The following is a 20,807-nucleotide window of genomic DNA, read 5'->3' as shown; positions in this document are numbered from 1 at the left end:
ATTCAAAGGGGTGTTTAAACTTATCCAAATACCCAGTTTTCATTCATGCACTCACTTGGAGTTCCCTTCGTACACATGCAAAGTTTCAGGGCACGAGGTTTCACAGTTTTGGAGTTATGGAGGACACACACACACACTGAGATTTATCACAATATATATATATATATATATATATATATATATATATATATATATATATATATGTATATATATATATATATATATATATATATATATATATATATATATATATATATATATATATATATTTATATTGTTACGAATTCGCGCCTGCCGGCGTGCGAACTGCCGCTTTCCACTAATAGTAGCAGCTCGCCCACCGGAAGGACATTTCAGTCTTGACTTTCCTGAGCCAACGCCAGAAACCAGTCACGGGTGGGTTTCCAATCCCCACCACGGCCGAGCCAATTGCCTACCCGTGCAAGATAGGGTCACTCGCCGAATTCGATATACCTAAGTACCTGCGCGGGCAGCCGACCGGGCAACCGTACCTCGACGCAGGTCGGTCTGGACACGAACCGCTTAAGCGGTCCGTTCCGTTCTGCAGTGATAACCGAGCGGGTATTATCGCCGGATCCGATTCTATTGAACAGGTGTTTAAAACCCAGCTATTTATTCCGCGATGCAAGATGGCATTTTCAATAGGGGGAAGACGCAACGAACGGGGTACATTTCAACAAAGCACATTTATTATTACAAGACGTATGCAGGCAAAGCAATGAAACACAGTCATACACATATTCAAAGAAACAAAAGCAATCATGGGACGGGGACAAAGACACAAGCAAGGGAAAGCACTACGACCAATTATTATTTTTTCACAGGCACTTAACAGGTGTGACTTATGGACACGGCGCCACCAACATTCATTCGAAAGAAAAAGAAAAGGAAAAGACCACCCCCATAGACGGGGGTCAGACTGGGCCTGCGGGCCATTATGGCGTGGGACTTGGCTGACCGAATGGGTCCCACGAGACAGACGCTGTTTACCTGCCCCCTTGTGGTGCAACTGTCAGCGAGCTCTCTCCGGCACTCTCCTCTCGTGCGCGCCTCGACCCTCGCACACAACCCTCACGACTTGGCACCCAGAGGGAAGGCACCCGGAGCTCGAACCACCACAAAGCAGCAGCGATCACCTGACCAGAAAAGGCTCGACGACAAAAACACACGAGCTCACGAGCTCGACGAGGAGCCACCACAAAGCAAACCACACGAGCTCCGAGCTGCTAGTCGACGAGAACACACGAGATCCGAGCTGCCACCACGAAGAAGAAAAACCACGCGAGCTCTGACGACAAAAGGGCTTGACGACCAAAAACACGAACTGCCAGACCTGGCGTCCTGTCCGCCCTTATATCCCCTGGGGTCCAACCCCTTGCTCCTCCCCTTTCTCTGCTCCACCCCCCCTTCCAGTTCCTGCAAGAAGCTTCCTGAAAAGGGGCGTTCCTCCGTTCCCAGTGCTTCATTCCACGAACCGACCAATGGTGAACGATCTGCCTCGCCCTCCCCCCACACCAAGTGTGGAGAAAACAGGAGGGAATTTTAGGCAGGAAAAATCCGCGCGTCCTCAAGTTCCTTTAGTCCATTTGCCGTTATTATGTGTTCCATTGCCAACCTTATTGATGTGGAAAGTGTCTGGTTTTATGATTTTTTTGGACTAACATGGGTCTATTAATAAAATTCAGGTTGGTTGCCAGGGTGGCTACCTTGGGGAACTCCTGTAATTTGCATAAATTCAAGATGGCCGCTACAGGTCAGACTATGGGGCTAAGTTTTTAATCGGTCAACATATAATCCTGTGTAATACCTCTTTTCCATATGATTTTGACATGAGGAATTCAATTTTGGGGTTATTTTTTACGTTCAGGAATAAATAGAGGTTCACATGAAATGTCCATGACTATTTTCTGCTGAAAATTATGCAACACCAATGCAAAAGTGAAGTCATGAATGGTTCACAACAGTATGTTGATAATCAGAAAGCATACACATTGTCATGTCATCATATTGGACATCTTAGGAACAGAGGACATAGAGCCTAGTAGACAACTTACGTATTGTTCATTCTCATTCATTGTACTCGTCCCCTTCCGTATCCTCATCTCTTTCCAGTTCTGCTTCGACACTCCCTTCTTCCACTTCACTTTCACTGTCCTCCACAGTCTTGTGTGGGTTGAAGCACTTGTCACTGCAACCACAAGTGCAGTATAGCGTGCAGGAGATCTTTGCATGGTGACAACTGCAACTTGCAGTACTGCAGGCCTTCCCCTCTGCTTTGCATCCACACCGCACAACATCCATGAGGTCCAAAGGGGCTGGTGGAGTAGCAGAAGTTTCTGGCACTGGGATTCCATCTCTGATGTCCCATCCATATTTTGTAATGTCAAGGTCAGGTGGGGCCTGCTGATCAGCTGATTTTGCAAGTACTGTCTGTAGATGTGCACGCAAAATATGTAGGAAGAGATTGATCTCAGTTGGAGGTAATGCCATGAGCTTGAGGGGCTTGCCAGACTTCCTTGTGTACATATAGTACCTCATCTCACTCATCGTGGTTCCTTCTGGCTGACCATACAGTGCACAGAAGAATGTCCGCCCTGCTTCCATGAGCTGTTCATGGCTTGCGTTCAGCTCGCCAAGTGCGGAGTACAAACCAGGGAAGTTGCCAGCTCTCAGTGTCTTCAGGGCTGACACTTTGCCCTTGCCGTATGAGTATGACGTGGTATCTGAGCCAGTGATGTAGTGCATTCCCAAAAGCTGCAGACACTTAGGGCCAAGCTGGTCACAGGTGGTGTTGATATCCCAAATTGCTCCATCCCACCTTTCCATCTGCACTGTGGCCTGGATGTTGCGCTGGTAAACCCAGTAAACCATCAATACAAAAACATCAGTGTCATCAGAGAGGATACGTATAACTCTTGCATTACATTCAGCAGCCATGAGCAGGTGTGAGATCATTGCAATGTCTGCTTCACCATGGTTGAACGCACCATGGCTACGGCTCTCCACAGTAACTCCTTCACCAAAGTTATAGGTACTCAAAACCTTGGACAGCTGCAACTTGTTCTGCTTGTTTTTCAGGATGGCGTCTCGACTAGGCAGGGGTGTGTTTATTGTGAGGTCATAGTTGATGGAACTAATGCCAGCACGCCTCACTCGTTCATGGTCCTTTGCAGAAACATCATAATATTTGTCAAAGACCAAGATCTTCTGACCAGCAATGGTAGACAGCCTTGTCTTGATGGACTCAACTAAGACTGACACAGTTCCCCTGAAAGGCCAGACAATATGATAGAGAAGTTGGCTCGTGTCACCAATGGTAACATCTGGTTGCAGAGGCTGTTGTGCCTGAACACAGAGTTTGTGTGCCAGTGGTACTTTGTTGCCTTTCCTTAAGCACCCATATTCATCAATCGGTGAGGGGGGTAACTGTGCAGAGCTCAAACTGGAAGATAGGTCCTAGCTCCATTTGTCTTTGCTGTCCAATAGTCAGCAGCCTAAGGAAGATGGTTTCTAGATCAAAGATCGTCTTGTCCCCAATTTTTACTCCTTTCTGTAAGTGCTCCATTGTCTTGATGGGGCATGAGATGGTTGCATGGAATCCACCTGGAAGGGATGCATGGAACTCTGCAACCATTTTCTGACCTATAACCATGGAATCCTCAACATTCACTTCAGCTTCTCGGGAAGCAATTCGACCATTGGCAATGTTGTACAGATGTGGTGAGTGATTCTCAAGAGGATGAGACACATTCGACAATTCAAGTAAAATCTGGCACCTATCATCTGCATCAAGTTCTCTTCTCTTCTTCTCCTCCTCCTTGTGACGTGGTCCGATTCTTGTGTCCTTTTCTCTCACTTGGTCTTCATTGTCCTTGTTTGAGGAGTCAGGGTAGATGTGCTCCATTGTATCTGAGATGTAGGCAGTGACAGGAAAGGAATCGATCCACTCTGCTACCATCTCTGGAGAAAGAGTCATACCCTTGAGACCACCCTTGCCAATTCTAATAGCAGTTTGTTCACCAAACTGATCAGAGCTCACACCATTCCAAATGCCTTCCTGGTGACGACACACAAAAGCACCTGATATGAGCTCTGACTTGGCATCTGGTGGCAGCAGATAGCGCATCTCCAGAAGGTGATGGGTGATGTAACGGGCATAGTGATGGTGACCAGCAACAAAGAAGTTGGGAAGGATGCGTTCAAGTGTTAGCTGTTGCAGCAGGAAGTCTGCCTCCCTCTCACTACGCAGAAGTTGATGAACAAGCAGAGTAGGTTTGATGAAGTTATCAACCCAGTGCTTCCCAGTTGGGTGCTGTCTGCATGTCTCAAGGTAGCTGCACAACTCCTGGAATGTCTTGGGGCCGGTGGTGAGGAAGGAAATGAGAAGGGCAGTCGAAACCATCCGGAAGGCTCTCATTGATCGAACCCAGGACTTGCCACTCACGATTCCTGCCAGGCCCCCGAATGCTGAACTGATGAGATTCTCAACACCAGACCCACGCATGAGTTTGCAAATGCAACCACAGAAGGACTGCACAGTGTGCATTATCCCAGGCCTCAGAATCACATTTTTAAAGCGATCAACGTCATGCCACTTGATTTGGCAAGCCACCATGTAGAGCTGGAGATCCACAGAGATGTGGACATGTCATTCCCATATCAGTCAATGACTTCTGAAGATACTCCAGTGAAGTCACTGCAGTGTCTGGATGAGAAGCTTTGGCATCAATAAGGGGTCCGAACATGTAGGTACTTGCTAGCTTTTTTTCTGCATGACTGGTGAATGCTTCTTGGTTGTTGAACCCACCCCATTCCATGGCGTTCACCTGTGTGCTGACTGTGTTTTGCCACTTCATGTCCTTTTCCTGTGCAGCAGCTAAACTTGCTTGCCGGGCACACACTTCTTGGTAGGAGAATCCAGAGGTTGCATCCACAGCCGGGGGGTTCACCTTGGATGGCCCAGTGTAGTGCTGCAGAGGAAGGCTCCCTGATGAGCTGCTGCTTGTCCGAGACTGGGCAGCTTTCTTCGACAGTCGTGGGATAATAAGGTCACTCTTCCCTGGGTGAGCATGCCCATACTCAAGAATGCCTGCAGGATGGGGTTGCTCAAATTCATGTGAGAGGACATGAGTAGTGCGCCGACCATTATGCGTGAACACTTGCAGATCAAGATTATCAAACCAGGCAAAAATCACGCCAACAGTCCTACTCAAACCCATGAATTGGTGGAGAAGCTGAGCATTGTCACCGAGAAAATGAGCAGCGGATTTCCTGAATCTCAGGACCTCATCATATGACGTTGTGAACCCATGTTCATGAAGGAGCTTTAGAAGATCAGAACTGCCATGGCGGTGCAGTAGTTTGACAGCCAGTCCTAATGTTGTCTGATTTCTGGTACCTGTAACATGACTTTGAATTGGCTGGCTCAGGCTTAGAGATTTCTTGGTCATTTCACCACCAGACACTAAGTCTGAAATCAACCTCAGTAAAGTTGGGCTTGTTGCCTTGATTGTGTTGGCTTGTGTAAATTCTGAGAGGTCATAATTGGCACTGTTGTACTTGACTGAGCTTGCCTCCTTCTTGATCTGCCTTACCACAGAATCAATACTCCTCTCATCTGCATCATCCACTTTAACCATTTTCAGATGGTAAGCAATGGACTCATGGAAACCAACAATGGTAGCACATCCATCTACCCGAACTAACATAACGTCCTCACTCATGCAGTCTGTTAGTTTGCTAAACATATCACGTCGAGTGAGTTTGCCACCAAGATCACAGTACAGGGAATGCAGTTCAACGCTATTCCACATCTTTGACCTGTCACAATTCATGCGCTCTATGACGTTCTTTAGGGCACTTTCTTCTGCAACACCAGTTGGCAAATCAGCATATTTAGGGACTGTCATGAAACGGTTATAACAGCGTACATGGTATTTGCACTCAGCCACAGGGAGATCAACCAAATATCCAATATGTAACTTGACCGTTCTGGCTACTTCATCATTACTTTGCTCAGCAGCATTAATGATGGCATCTTTCATAGTTGGGATGGGATTACCTTCCTTGTCAAAACGTTCTTTAGTCATGCACTGACGAACACGATCCCATCTTTCTGGATGTTTGTCATCAACAGGTAAACATTCTTTGCCACAAAAAATGCAGTCACGCTTGTAAACAAATGCACCACTGCCTGTTGCCTGTGTGCGAGATCTTGTTGTCACTGTAACACAATCATCTTCAGCTTTTCTTTTCTGTGATTTACGAAGTCTCTCAATTTTTTGTTTTGATGTGTAAGTACAGTAGCATCCTTTATGACATTCTATGCAAACAGCATCACCACCACCATCAACAATGTCCTGTAGTTTTGCACGTAGCTCTTCATCTCCACGGGCTTTGGCACAGGAGATCAATGTCTTGATCCCTTGATCAGCGAATTTCTTCAATTCCCCTCCACCATGACACACGGAAAGAATGCACCTTGAATCATCCATATCTGTAAAAACAAAACAATTAATTAGTAACTCGCATTAATGTCGCATGTGAGCGTCCAGTTGTCAGAATAGTGACCTTGTTGTCATTCAAAATGTATCTCACACGGCAAACAATTGCCAGGAACTCGAACATTGACCTCAAATTTACTTCAAATCACAAAAATAAGGTAAATATCGATTTGTCGTGCCAAAATTATATGGAAAAGATGTCTCATGTGTAATTTTAAGTTCATCACCTAAAAAGTTATATTTTCAGCCCGGTCGATGACGGCCATCTTGTATTTGCGCAAAAATAACAGATTTCCCCATGGTTGCCATCCGGGCAACCAAGCTTAATTTTGTCTATGCATGCCTGTGAACAAGAAACCACCATAAAACCACACACTTTTGAGGACAACAAGGTTACTTCTCTGGCAAATGGACTACTTCCTTTTGCTCACGTATTGAATGAATGCGGAGAGATGGTTGTAATGTGTCCGTGGAGAAGAAGGGAATTGATAGCTGGCGATGCGGCGAAGGTCATTAGGTGGTTGGCGATCGTGGTTGTGGCGTGGTTGGCGTTGTGGTTAAGGGGAGCGATGTTGGTTGTTGTAATGGTGGTGGAGATGTGGTTGGTTCAAAATAACGATAGAAAAAGAAAAACCTACCTCAAAGAATCACAGCCCTGTGACACGAATAAATTCCCATTTAACAACGGTGGGGAAATCTAACTGAACACAGACTTACCGGAATAACTAACTAAGAACCTTTATGGTGTTCTGCGAATTTCCACAGCCGTAAAAAAAATATATATATATATATATATATATATATATATATATATATATATATATATATATATATATATATATATCCTACAAGGTCTTGTTCCAGCTTTCAAATTTTAGTGCAACCATGCCAAATGAGATGCAATGATGCAGTTTTCTCAATGTTGTTCGTTAACTGTAAAAAAAGTTTCTTTGTTTTGAAGGTCCTAATTTGAGTGACCAGTTGCTATTGATTGATAGTTAAATTAAAATGGCAATTCCACAGGAGAAAGCTCAATGTTGTAAGGACCCTCTCTCCATACCCAGCATTCGGAGGTGGTTTCCCAAGTTTCTGGAGACAGGGAGCATGATTGATAGGCCTCAAAGTGGATGTCCATGCATTTCAGAAGAAGCTGGGGTGTACTTTTCTTCGGTCCAAACTTGTTAGTACTTTTACTTAATTGACTTTTTTTACATTTACTTGTCCAAACAATGGCCGTGGTGTCGACATGGTTTTTAAAAAATGTGGTTTCTCAGCAATCATTTTGCCCTACATTACAATCAGGCTGTTGAACCTCCTTCTCAAGCGACGAGTGGAGAGGAAGCCTTTAACAAAGTGTGACGATGCTTCCCTGCCTGGCAGCTCGCTATTTACACAATCATGGAAATGACTCATGGACTTGAGTTTCATTGGAGTTAAGTGAAAGTTCACTGGAGTTAAAATAAAGTTCGCTACATTTCACATGAGTTAAACCACATTCGTGGCCCTATCCTCCAGTTGCACTTTGCTCTCTGCACCCCAGATTCATACCACATGCATTCTTCACGGCCCTTTCTTCAGTGAGTTTTCGCTCCTTGAAACGACAGGACCATCATCAAAGCACTTTTGGTCTTCTTCTTCTTGCATATGGCAGCTTGGCTGCCGGGTAGCTATCATTTTGTTGGGGCGCGGCTATGCTGCTGATGCTATGCCCCTATACCAGTACAATGGTACTCATTTTGCCGACTTCGGAAGGATCACAGGCTGAGCCAACCCCACCTGGTGTTAATTCAGTGGACAATGGGGCTTGAACTCAGGACCCTAAGATCCCAAGCCAGCCACCCTAACCACTAACCACACCAGGCTTACTCCTTTTGTGAGCAGCTTATTCTCACGGGGACTGGCTATTTATGACACCCGAGTCACTGAGTGGATCATATTATTTCATGGACATGATTCCCATTTCATTGGCCCACTGGTGGTATGCCATTTCTTGCTTCTTTTTGAACTTGTGACTGTATTCACCTGCACTCAAGCTCAACTGCTTATGGGACCGCTCACACTGGACAAAGTCATCAACCTTCAGCGGTGAGTAGAAGTCAATAACTCTGTTTTGTATAAAGCCATTACTAATGATCGAGAGACCTTCCAAAGCAACACTAGAAAGTCTATTCATGGTGCCTCACATGAACTCCATAAACATAAAGTCAACAGAACACAAAGTTGTATTCAAGAGAATGCATCCTCACGCACAGAGATAGTGCAAGCTTTAGAGCCAAATGACAAGGATAACCAATTGCATCAGCAGTGTGATGAGGGATATATTGGCGAACATGTGTATTGAAGTGAATTAGCGCTTGGATGTGCTACGTGCCACTAAAAGGTGCACATGTTGAGGTGTATTGAGGAACACAATAAACTTCATGAATTATGTGACGAAATGCAAAAAAAAAAACGCATCATTGCATGTCTTTCACTTTGGTTGTAATAAAATTTTAAAACCGGAACAAGATTTTGCAGACACCCTGTATACAACTTAACTGAAATGTAAAATAAACTTTAAAAATTTTCATGATCACTGCAATTACAGCTCAACAGCCTGCAGGAAAGAATATTATGCCACCTTTATGGAATTATTCATTGTGAATAACATCTATGTCGTTCTTCAGAAATACTACTACTTCGTTTATTGACGACAATTATTGCCATCTTCTTATGGGGTCTGTCGAGGAATGTTTTTGGACATCAGATCATCAAATATCACGGCACATAAACACAGTCATTCCATCTTCTCCTGGATATCATGGAAGAAATGCTTCCAGTAATAGAATCGTAATTGATTAGTAAGGAAGTTACATACCATCAAAATCATAAGCATTTTTCGATGACTTCCATCAATCAATCCAAATTTCCTATTGTTCTACTTTGTTAATAAAATGAAAGTTCATTTCAGGTTTTATTAAAGCTCATTAGAATAATACCTGCACATTTTATTCAGGGTATTACAAATTATTATTTGAAGTTAAATGTTTAAAGAGCTAACATGGTGCCCAATGTAATTGTGTGCATATTGCATCAGGTGCACTTACTCCACGTGACCAGGATGCCGTGAGGCTGAGATGCAGCAGCAAGAGAGGAAACTTAAAATCCAAATAAAAAAGGTGATCAAAGTGATATGACCTGATAACCCAAATGGTCATCATTAATGGAATGTTGTGTATTTGACCAGCTGGACTACAACTCAGTGTTTCACGTATACTTGATTATGGGTGCCGCATGGTGATAGTGGTATGATCAATGTTTGGTTTCATGTCCTGAGAGGCATGCCATCTGTGTTCTCGGAACTCCCCAAGCCTTCCCTGTTGTGAGCCACAGTACCACTCCCAGCAAGGCCTCCTCGCTCGACTGTGGGGTTACTTGGCACTTACACCTTGCTTCGACAGCCTCATCAACTGCTGGCTCATGCTTGGTTGTATCAACCTAACGAGAACTCTCACTTTGCTCTTTGGTTCTCGAGTGCTACAAGCATTGGAGCTAATGGAAGACCAAGTTTATCCAAGCAATTTTCAAGAACCCATTAAGACAGCTGGATCCATTGAAGTTCTTGACTTAAAGGAAGATTGCCCAAGACGGAACCTGCCGATTTCTACCTAAACGATCGCTGCAACTGCAAGAAATTTGAAAATATTAAACTTAATAAGATAGGAACCTACATTTTTACCACGTTTGTCAGCTTTTTCTCTCTGCGACCACATTTATTGTCTATTCAGCCCACTCAGTTCCCTCGTCCTGTCCGCATGCTCTTACTTATGCCGCCTATGTGTTCATTCCTTCCACCATTTATCCATCCTCCTTCACATCGCAGCTCTGTTGCTGTGTCAACCTAAACGCTCTCATTCAGCTCTTTCATAAGCCACAACCTCTGTATATAAAGTCCTTGCAAGCTTCAATCAAAAGCAGGTTATTTGAAGGACAAACATAAGTCACCACAGTGCGTCACTCAATAATGCAGGATGAAGCTGTTCTAATACATAATCATTTAGTGTTTAATAACGGTTGCCTGGTTTGTTGCATATGTAATCATGTTTCCTCTGCTCTCATACATGGTAGTTAGGAAGAATATAAACGGCTGGAACGAAGTCTGAGGCCCCCATAAAAGTCAGGTTTTTGACCCAACGTTCTTACGTCACTTATTTGGTAATTTTGATACTTGAAAGCCAGAATTTGGGAAAAAAAAAAACATAATATATATTTACTTTCATCACATGGGAATATTAGGTGCACATGAACTGCTTATGCTTTATAGTAAACTATATTTTTGTTCCAGTTTGCTTCAGAGAGTCAAAATTGACTCCAATGACTAGACGACGAATACACTAACATATTTTGTCATTATCTCAGCTATTTGAAAAACAATATGATGCAAAGAGAAAATGACAATTAAACGATAGAAAATAGAGTACCAAAATGAAAGTGTGGTTGCTGTTTCGAAACAGAACAAAACACCTTTCACAGATTATGTACCCCCACATAATGACTTTCTTTTTGGTGCTCTGCCTGAAGGCAGGTTCAGTGCTGCCAAAGCAGCCCCCATGGCAAGGATTATACTGTGCGTTTTGCCTTCCTTTGCCTTGCCCCTTAACCAGGGTGCCGGCAATAGTTTGCCTACTCTTCGCAAAGGAAACCGTGGGATCTTTAAAGCCCATCAAGCAATGCCAGCAGATGAGACGCACAGTTGAACATCCATTTGAGGGAGGGCGGGCACATACTGATAAACACCAGGGTGACGGTATATTGCTGGGTAGAGAGTCAAACCCAGGATAGACAGCTCAGAGGTGAGTGCGTATACCTCTCAACTATAGTGCCAGCACACATCATTACCTCCACCACTGCTGTCTGTCTCTTTATTTGTGAAAAAAAATCTCAAAAAGTTGTGGATGGATCCGGAATAAATTTTGTGGACAGGTTCGTTGTGTGACAAGGATGAACTGATGAGATTTTGGTGAAGATCTGGATCCGGATTTGACTACTATAATTTTTTAAGTGATTCTTCACCGTTGAGAGATTGGGTTAAACCGATATATAGCACGATATCTCAAAAAAGTATGGACGGATTCGCAGGAAACTTGGTGGGCAGGTTGGGCATATAACATGAAAGAATTGTTTCAATTTGGGTGAACATTCGAATCCAGATTCATGAAGTTTTTTTCAGTGATTCTTCACCATTGAGTGATATGATTAAAATGATTATAGCACGAGATCTGAAAAACTTATGGATGGATTTTGATGAAACTTGGTGGACGAGTTGGTAAGGTGACAACAACAAGCCAATTCGATTTTAGTTCAGGTCCGAATCCAGATCCGGCTTATCAGTGGGATACAAAATGTAAACTAATCAGCTCGACGGTGGTATGTGCTCTACCGACTGCCCTTCTAGTTCCTAATGACATTAAATTTGGACTAAAGTGGTATTAAGAAGAGGCAGTACAATAGCCCATTTGGCATTATACTTTCCGTTGCAGCTGTCTAGTGTTGAGTCTTCAACAAAGTTGAACATAGCTAAAAATTGCAATTCTAAAGGACCATTGAAATGGGAACATAAAGCTGGCTGTCTTTTCAGAATATATTGCAAAAATTAAATATTCTACACTATCTTTTGAAAAGAGTAGGCCAATGAAGACTGGTCTAAATACCCTGTTTAGGGATGGACTGTTGAATTAGCACAACCTGCAGTATACAAGATGCTAGGCACATACACATTGTACTTCTGACTGTTCCTTCAATGCTTTGTAATACATTGTAGTGTTAGCAGTTTTAAGCATGCTTCCTCTTTCTTCCTCTTATGTTATGAAAATAGCATCCGTTCAAAATCACACCACACAAAGAAAGCCACAGTGATTATTGCACATGTCCAAGTCTGCTATAATTCATTATTCACACCTGTAATGTATAATCTAGTTGTTTTCAAGGGCATGTGCAAATGGGAACTCTCCACAGGACTTCAGCTTGGCATACTAATGGTAGAGAAACGATACTTGTCCTAGAACAGCTTGTCATGCAAATGAGGTATAAAGGATTTTGACTGAAAGTGAACCTGATTGCCACGATCAAAGAAACTTTGAAACCAAGCCTCCCGTCAAACTCAGTTAAAACTCCATTTAATATTTGATATCTCGAGACACCAGACATAACCCAAGCTGCTATTTGAGGTTCAAGACATTCATTATTTTTTGAAATAAATGGAGGAGTGTGTCTTGTGTGAAATCCTAAGTCAGAAGTCAAATTATAATGATCACTGAGCATAAGGTGCAATAAATTATGCTAGTAAGTTAGACTGTGTGACAGGGTTCGAATGATTGGGAGGTTTGCACCGAATGGATTGGTCAAAGGGTTAAAAATTTTCACTGATGATCGAAGAAGGCTCAATAACTGCAGGATTGACACATTTACAGTTGCAATTGAAAAGTTTGAATGTGTAAAAAAAAATAAACAATGTATTTGTCAAATATGGACAATAATAATCATTGCAGATTTATTTGCCCACTCAGTGGTCGTCCTGAAAATTCCCAGATGCTGTTTTTTCCATTCTGGTTCACTTGCCAGGACCGTGATTGATTGCAGTTCCAAGTGCTTCAAAGCCTTACTCGCGTGCATTGTTGGTGCCGAGGCCTCTTCGGTAAAAGAACACTGGCTTTCTCTTGAAATTCTCTCTTTCTCCAGTCGAAGATCTGCGTGGTGGCCATCTTTTCTCGCATACCACTCTGAAGTGTCATTTCACCAGTCACACCTTTAGTCTAAGCGAATAGCAATGATTGTGCAATCATCAAGTTAATTCAGAATTTAAAACGGTAAGAATGAAGATGAGATTAAAAAAAGAAAATGTCGACTTAGGTCTGCAGCCATTATCTTTCTTTCTTTCATTCAAGTTCAAGTCCATTTCAAGTCCGATTAACTTCCAAGTTATGATCATGACCAAACTAAGTGCTATAACTCATTAAACAGTAGCACTATCGACTTATAAGAACCAAATTGATTTCCAGGTTTTTGTTTTTTTCAGAGATCATGGAGATATGACAAAGTTATTCCGGCAATTCCTTGCTCAACGAGCAATTTCATTTGTTTGTTTGTGTAAAGGATATCTCAAAAAGTTGTGGACGGATTCAGATGAAATTTTGTGGACAGGTTAGATGTATGACAATGACGAACTGATTAGATGTTGGTGATCCGGATCACCAAAATCTGGATCCAGATCCGACAACGAAAAATTTTTAAGTGATTCTTCACCATTGAGAGACAAGGCTAAAAATGATATATAGCACGATATCTCAAAAAGTTGTGGCCGGATTCTGACGAAACTTGGTGTACACCTTGGGTGTGAGCCAGGTCAAATTGATTTGATTTCGGTGAAGATCCGACTCCAGATCTGGATACGAGAATTATTTAATTTTTCAGTGATTCTTCACCATTGACAGATGGGGCCAAAAACGATATAGTCCTGTATCGCATGATATTTCAAACTGTATTTGACCCGATATGTTCTCGTGGATTGGCCCTTGTGTGGCGGAGGTGTGCGCTCTACCGAGTGCCGTTCTGGTTTTAGAAGAGTTTACTATTGCTTTTTATGGTTGAGAGTCAGTCGACTTTTTGTACACATCCAATTATGATTTGAATCTGTTGATTGTATACCTGTGTTTCGGATGAGAATTTGTCGACAGAAATAAACAGGTTGCGTGTGAAGGAAAACATGAAAAAAAAATGAACAGAAAACCAATACAACGCAACGTTTCGAAGGAAAAGCAGTTCTTAAGAAGCGTAATCATAGAAATTATCAATTCTGGATTTTTACAAGTGAGATCTCAATCATTATTTACCAAATTATTCAACAGTCAAATTTACTACCAACGTGCATCCTTTCACCTGAGCTGCACACAATTTTGAGTCAAAGGTGTACTGCAGGTGCCACTTACATTTTTTTTGTTTGTTTTTTTTTAGCTCTGTCTTTGAAATTACTTTGCCTTATCTGTGACAGTCACATTACATAATCATGTTTTCAACTTTGTTTGTTTGTTGTTGTTCAACTCAATATGTGTTTTGTTGATTGCTTTCTAACTTTATGCCTGGAAAACCGACTCAGAAGCCCCTCCCTGGGGGAAAAACCTCGGTTGTGGATGCCTGGAATATTTCATTTATTTCAGAGTCTGCCCCAAAGCAGAGGTTTGTATGCACTCAAAACACTTCAGGGATTTCAGGATATTCCATTTTCTATCTCATTCCTTCATTTTCACCCTTGGGTTTTGTGACCCTCACACCTGCGCTTTCAGCAGCTCTTTATATACATACATATATATATATATATATATATATATATATATATATATATATATATATATATATGTGTATATATGTATATGTATATATGTGTATATATGTATATATATATATATATATATATATATATATATATATATATATATATATATATGTATATATATATATATATATATATATATATATATATATGTATATATATATATATATATATATATATATGTATATATATATATATATATATATATATATATATATATATATATATATATATATATATATATATTACACACACACCACAAGCCTTATGCCAAAGCATAGCATACATGACATCAATATTGTTTTCACTACACAAAAGATAACACAATTGAAGTAATGTTGAGAGAACGTAAATGTAGAGGGTAGTTCAAGGTTGATGTAGACTTTTAATTATTATTGTAGAATGTGTAAAATTGATAGTTCAATGCTGAAATACTGTGCATTGATGTTGTCTACCCTGAGCAAATTGAACAGAAAGTGATGTCAAACCAGGTCAAATCATTCTGGGTAAAACAATACGACTGCCAGCATAGTCATGTGTGCTGTGGAACATAGGTATGTCACCAAGTTCCTTCTGAGGACCACCAAGCCAGTTGAAATTGTGCACAATTTGGTGTTGTACATTTTCACTTCGTTGTGTTTTAAATTGGTGCAGCGAGTTCAAAAATTATTTGTGCACATAGTCAAAAAGCAGCATTTAAACAATCCTACCAAAAGTCATGGGACGTACGCGATTTTATTTACAATGCATAAGAAGCCTTTGTGTGTGGCCATTTAGTATCATGTCATACCTCCCAGTGACCCACAGCCTGACTCTCACATCTGCTAACAGTTTCAAATTGGTCAGAGTTGGGATTCTCAACCATCCCATTCATAGTGTATCCCTCTAGTTATTTCAGATTATGCGTCATTGTTTCTGAGCCCATAATTGGCACTTCAGCACATCCGAATAAACAAACGCTTCTGTCAGACTTGAACGATATTCGATATACCTTTTATTTTTTACCTTTAATTTTATGCATGAATGAAATATTCGCAATATTGTCCAAGACATGTCAAATAAAGCATCATGAGCCGTACATGTGAACTATAAACTAGAATACCACAGCCCAGCTGAACAGTTACATTTTTATCGATCAGATAGGCAAGATCTGCATCTAGACCTTAAAGTTCCACAAAATCAGAAATGATTCTTTGGTTTAATGAATAAACATGACTTCACAACACTTAATCAGTTAATTTTTTCCATATATATATATATATATATATATATATATATATATATATATATATATGTTGAAATGAAGGTTTCAGTGTTTTTTGGTATGTTTGTACTCTTGATTACCTCCGCCCCCCAAAATTCACAATTGGATTATGTCATATATCAGATAACCCGCTATGTCTTCTTCAGAACACTTTTGCTTCTAGACTTGTGTTTACGTGTGGCCGACATACATTTTGTACAGAAAAACACTGTAAGCGTGTCATTGACTAAAAAAAATAAATTTGAAGTGATTGAAAGCTGGCGTGATCCTCATGAAGATTCGAGATCATTATAATCTAATGGACAATAAGAAAAAGGACAGAAGAGCTGCTGAAAAGTGCCAGAAACTGAGGGGAAGTAGCGTACTGTTGCCCTGGTGGTTGTACAGTTATGCTCAATTAGAGTTAATTCGCATGTTGTACATCACTCACTCACGACATGTACATTGTGAGGATAGTTCCATCCAGTAAGGTAATAAGCCACACCCCTGGTGTCAACAATTGAAAACCCCCTTTGCTTTTAAATGAGCGCATTTCTCATTATTACAAGAATACAGAGAAGTGTTATATCAAAATATCACTAAATTCTACATGTATCACATTTCAGCTCAATAGTTTATCACTTACCAGCTGTTATTGCCGAGTCATTCTCTGACGTTGTCGCAATTATTGTGAATGCCAGGAATTTCAAGAACGATGTTATCCCCAATTTCCACATCAGGCTCATACACATACGGTCTGACAGCACCTTCTACATCATGATTTTGATCATCGTCGTAACCTGAGGATTCTTGATCAGAAAATTATTAGTCAAATTCACTTTCTCACAAGCCTGAAGCAAGTTGTGCAGCTATTATTATTTGTGTGCTGAGACAATCGTACTGGTGATGATGACACACATGATAGTGGCGGTACCAGCCAGGTTGGCTTAAATTTAAAAAAAAAAAACTTTAACACCTTAAAAAAAATATTAGAATCAAAAAACACATTCAGTTCTTTGCTTATTACTTACAAATCAATATCATCACATCAAAAAGTACATATTTTAATTTCTAATTCCGTGGACCTTAAACCCAAATTTAATGAGCTTGATCATGTCACCTGCCCAACACGTCCATCGTCCATCGTCCACCAAGGTTTGTCATAATTGTCCACAACTTTTATACATATCGTGCATTAATATATATTGCTTTTGGCCCTATCTCTCAATGGTGAAGAATCACTTAAAGAATTTCAGAATCTGGATCCGGATCCAGATAGTCACCAAAATCTAATCAATTTGACCTTGTCACACAACCAACTTGTCCACTAAGTTTCATCCGAACCCGTCCTCACTTATGAGATGTCCTGCTCACAAAACAGCCAAACAAACAAGGGTGAATACATAACCTCCATCCACCTTCGTTGGCAGAGGTAAAAAGTATATTTATATCTTTTGTTACCAATCAAATATCTACCGATATAAAACACTGTGTGTATTTGTGTATTTGTCTGTCACCCTTCATAAGGATGATTTGAGTTGAGGTTTAAAGGCCAATCTTTCAACACGACTATGTATTTACTACGGTGTATTTTTCAGGATTAAAAAAAACTCGAAAAATATCTTTCATAAAAGAGAAATTACATCTCTTCTATTGGAATTGTAGATGGTGACTTGCAACCAGGCCTCATGGGTGGTATACAGAAGCGTTTTTTTTTTTTATAACAATAACTACAAGGTGCAGGAAGGTGAAATTCACTTCACATGATGTGTAACACATGCATAATAAAACGAGTATTCATTTTCATCTGTAGGATATCGAATAAATAAAGACAATATCAGCACACCTGACACTCGGCCGAGGCTTCAGACTTTGGCATGCTCATGAGGCCGTACCGTCAAAACGAAATGTCCCAGAAGATAAAGAAAATAACATCACATTTGGACATGCAATGTTTTAAAATAACGTTTTTCTTGCTGCGAAACATTATATCTTCCAGTCTCTTTGAATATTTCGAATAATATAATTCAAACCCGTCATATTAGATGGGCTTTTATACTAGCACTTGTATATTTTGCAAAATAAAACGTCGTTGCCTTGGACTATTGTGAGTAACTTGTTTGTAGAATTGGTTGAACACTCCTCAAATTATTTTTGAAATATGAAATAGAAATTCAAGTTGCAAGGATCTGGAAAAGCAAACAAACCAAAAAATAGAAGGCATTGCTGTTCAAAGTTTGTTTGCACATTGGTGTTGAATGTATTTTCAGCTCTTATGCTGAAATAATCACAGATTAATTGTCGTTGTACAGAGATAACCTCCAGAAGTGTACAGGCGCGCGCGCGCGCACACACACACACACACACACACACACACACACACACACACACACACACACACACACACACACACACACACACACACACACACACACACACACACACACACACACACACACACACACACACACACACGCGAAGACTTTTCATCCTTTAAAAAAGGCCTTTCTCCAGTTGTATCCAGCTATCTCTTGTTATTGACCATTGGCAGGAAGTTGGACCGGCAAAACAATCAGGCCGAAGGGCTGCCACCCTACACTCCAGTCAGGCCTTGGGCTTGGCTCTTCATGGAAGGAAAGGATGTGGTTGAACATTGTGCCTCACATCCTGTTAACTCCTTTCAACCAACAAGCTAAATGATGAGTTGGTGGATGCTTATACTGTACATCTCCAAATATGACGTGGCATAGACGGACATTTTTGAAGTTTATGTTTCCTTGTTGGCATTAAAGTTGTGTGTCTAAAAAAGGTAACACTGTTGTTTATCCTACGTCCAATTTTAATTGATCCAGAGGTGTTAAAGGCTTCAATTTGGCCAGGGTATGAACCCCAAACCGCTTGCATGACAGATACTTAAAGTCCACAAGTGAAAGCAAACAGATGAGTCAACTTAAGATTCCCTCTGTTTTAGTAGCCGAATGGGTTGTTTTGAGAGCTGGCATATCCCCTGTATGTTCCAGTAATGGAAGTTCTTTCTGATTTTTTTAAATCGAAATAACAGACTGCTATGATAAATGTCTACTATTACTTACTACTTTAACAGCCCAAATTATTCCCACCTTCTAATGGGGACAACCAGGAAGGATTGAATGTGTGGGATGTGGGGGAAGGTTTGAGAGTGTGGGGTGAGGAAGAATGCAGAAAGGAGGGATATAAAGCTTTAAGTGGTTGGGGTGGGGGTGGATACTCATTTTGAATCCAGATCCCCAACTTTGACAAATGGAGATAAAGATCATGGGATGGGAGACAAAATCGATTGTTGAAGGCATGAATTAATGCAACGCTGCACGAGGAGTGAGGGGAGGATTGGTGGACCGAGCGCTAAGCTGACAAACAGCTCTGAAAAAGAAGAGACATATTATGGTGGAGAAGAAAAACATGTGTCACATTAATGAAGGAGATACAAGAGTTGAAATGCATTTCTAAAATTATTGTGAATGCTTTTAAAGGAAGAAGAAGCATTTTTATGAAATGAAAATTCAGTTTGTAGAAAAGAGTGGGAAGGGGGGGGGGGGATGTAGGACCTGAAGCAGAAGTAGAGTAGAAATGAGTAGAAATTACTCATTCAAGTTGAGAATGAATCGTAGTAGAAGTAGAAATGTAGAAATTCAAGTGTAATGGGGCAACTTAGCTAAATATAGCATTACAATTGTGCATTTTGTGAGGAAAGCACCAAATTTGGCACACTAGTAGCCTAACATATTATGAACAGATTTGGATATTGGGCCATCTCAAAATTTTTGATGGCAGTGGAAAATGGCTGCCACAGCCATCAGCGGCTGAATTTGAGATGGTCCAATATCCAAATCTGTTCATAATATGTTAGGCTACTAGTGTGCCAAATTTGGTGCTTTCCTCACAAAATGCACAATTGTTATGCTAAGTTGCCCCACTAGTGGAAATGAGAATCGTTATGGAGTAAAAAAAAAATTAAGATTTTTTTTATAGTTTGTTTTTATTTTTTTTTGAAGTGAGGAGAGGAAATCGGATAATATTGAGGAATTAGAAGCAAGATACCAGGGAATATAGTCGGGATAGAAGCAAGACAGCAATATACACTTTCGTTCTGAGGGAAGGCTATGTCAGGCCTTGAACAAAACTAAATAAAGTGAAACAAATAGCACAAACAACAAAGGAATTAACATGAAATATTGCACAGGATACAACAGAAACACCCAGGTAAATATACATACAGGTCTGCCAATAAAAGGTTAACCGCTTCAAATGACCTATTTACTTTTCGTCATTACCTTAGTTTTTTGGGGGCTTTGCAGGAGTGATCAATGATCTTTGGAGAAGTCAGTCAAGCATAACCAAAGTATTCTATAGAAAAAAAATGACGTTTTCTTCGGAGCAAAGAGTAAACATTGTCAAGTGGTATTTTGAGACCAAATCAATTGCTTCCGTCCAGACGAGATTCTGTACTGAATATGGAGTGCATCCCAGAAACAAGCCAAGCAAGCCGGCCCTTTGGAAACTTGTGAAAAAGTTCAAAATTGAAGATACGATTCTCAACATTAACAAGGGAAGGTCCGGTCGCTCAAGAAGTGTACGGTGTGAAGGAAACGTGGAACGAGTTCGTGAATCAGTCATGTAAAGTCCGAAGAAATCGCAT

At 40.8% G+C, this 20,807-nt stretch overlaps 1 protein-coding gene across 4 annotated transcripts in view; it reads right to left on the bottom strand.

Annotated features, from left to right (window-relative positions):
• Positions 1-1,636: 1,636 nt before the first annotated feature.
• The window catches only part of LOC147016766 (uncharacterized), a 175,520-nt gene continuing 156,349 nt past the window's right edge, over positions 1,637-20,807 (bottom strand). For all 4 annotated transcript variants that reach the window (XM_085845733.1, XM_085845731.1, XM_085845734.1 and 1 more), the window contains one exon: positions 1,637-6,517. In XM_085845733.1, the coding sequence (XP_085701859.1) occupies positions 4,608-6,515 (1,908 nt within the window). In that variant the 5' untranslated portion in view covers positions 6,516-6,517 and the 3' untranslated portion in view covers positions 1,637-4,607. The remainder of the gene's footprint in view (positions 6,518-20,807) is intronic.

Source organism: Eptatretus burgeri, chromosome 11, assembly GCF_056783735.1.
Source record: "Eptatretus burgeri isolate ZD-2024b chromosome 11, Ebu_testis_v1, whole genome shotgun sequence".
NCBI classification, from domain to species: domain Eukaryota; kingdom Metazoa; phylum Chordata; class Myxini; order Myxiniformes; family Myxinidae; genus Eptatretus; species Eptatretus burgeri.
This window is presented reverse-complemented; position numbering and strand designations above follow the sequence as displayed.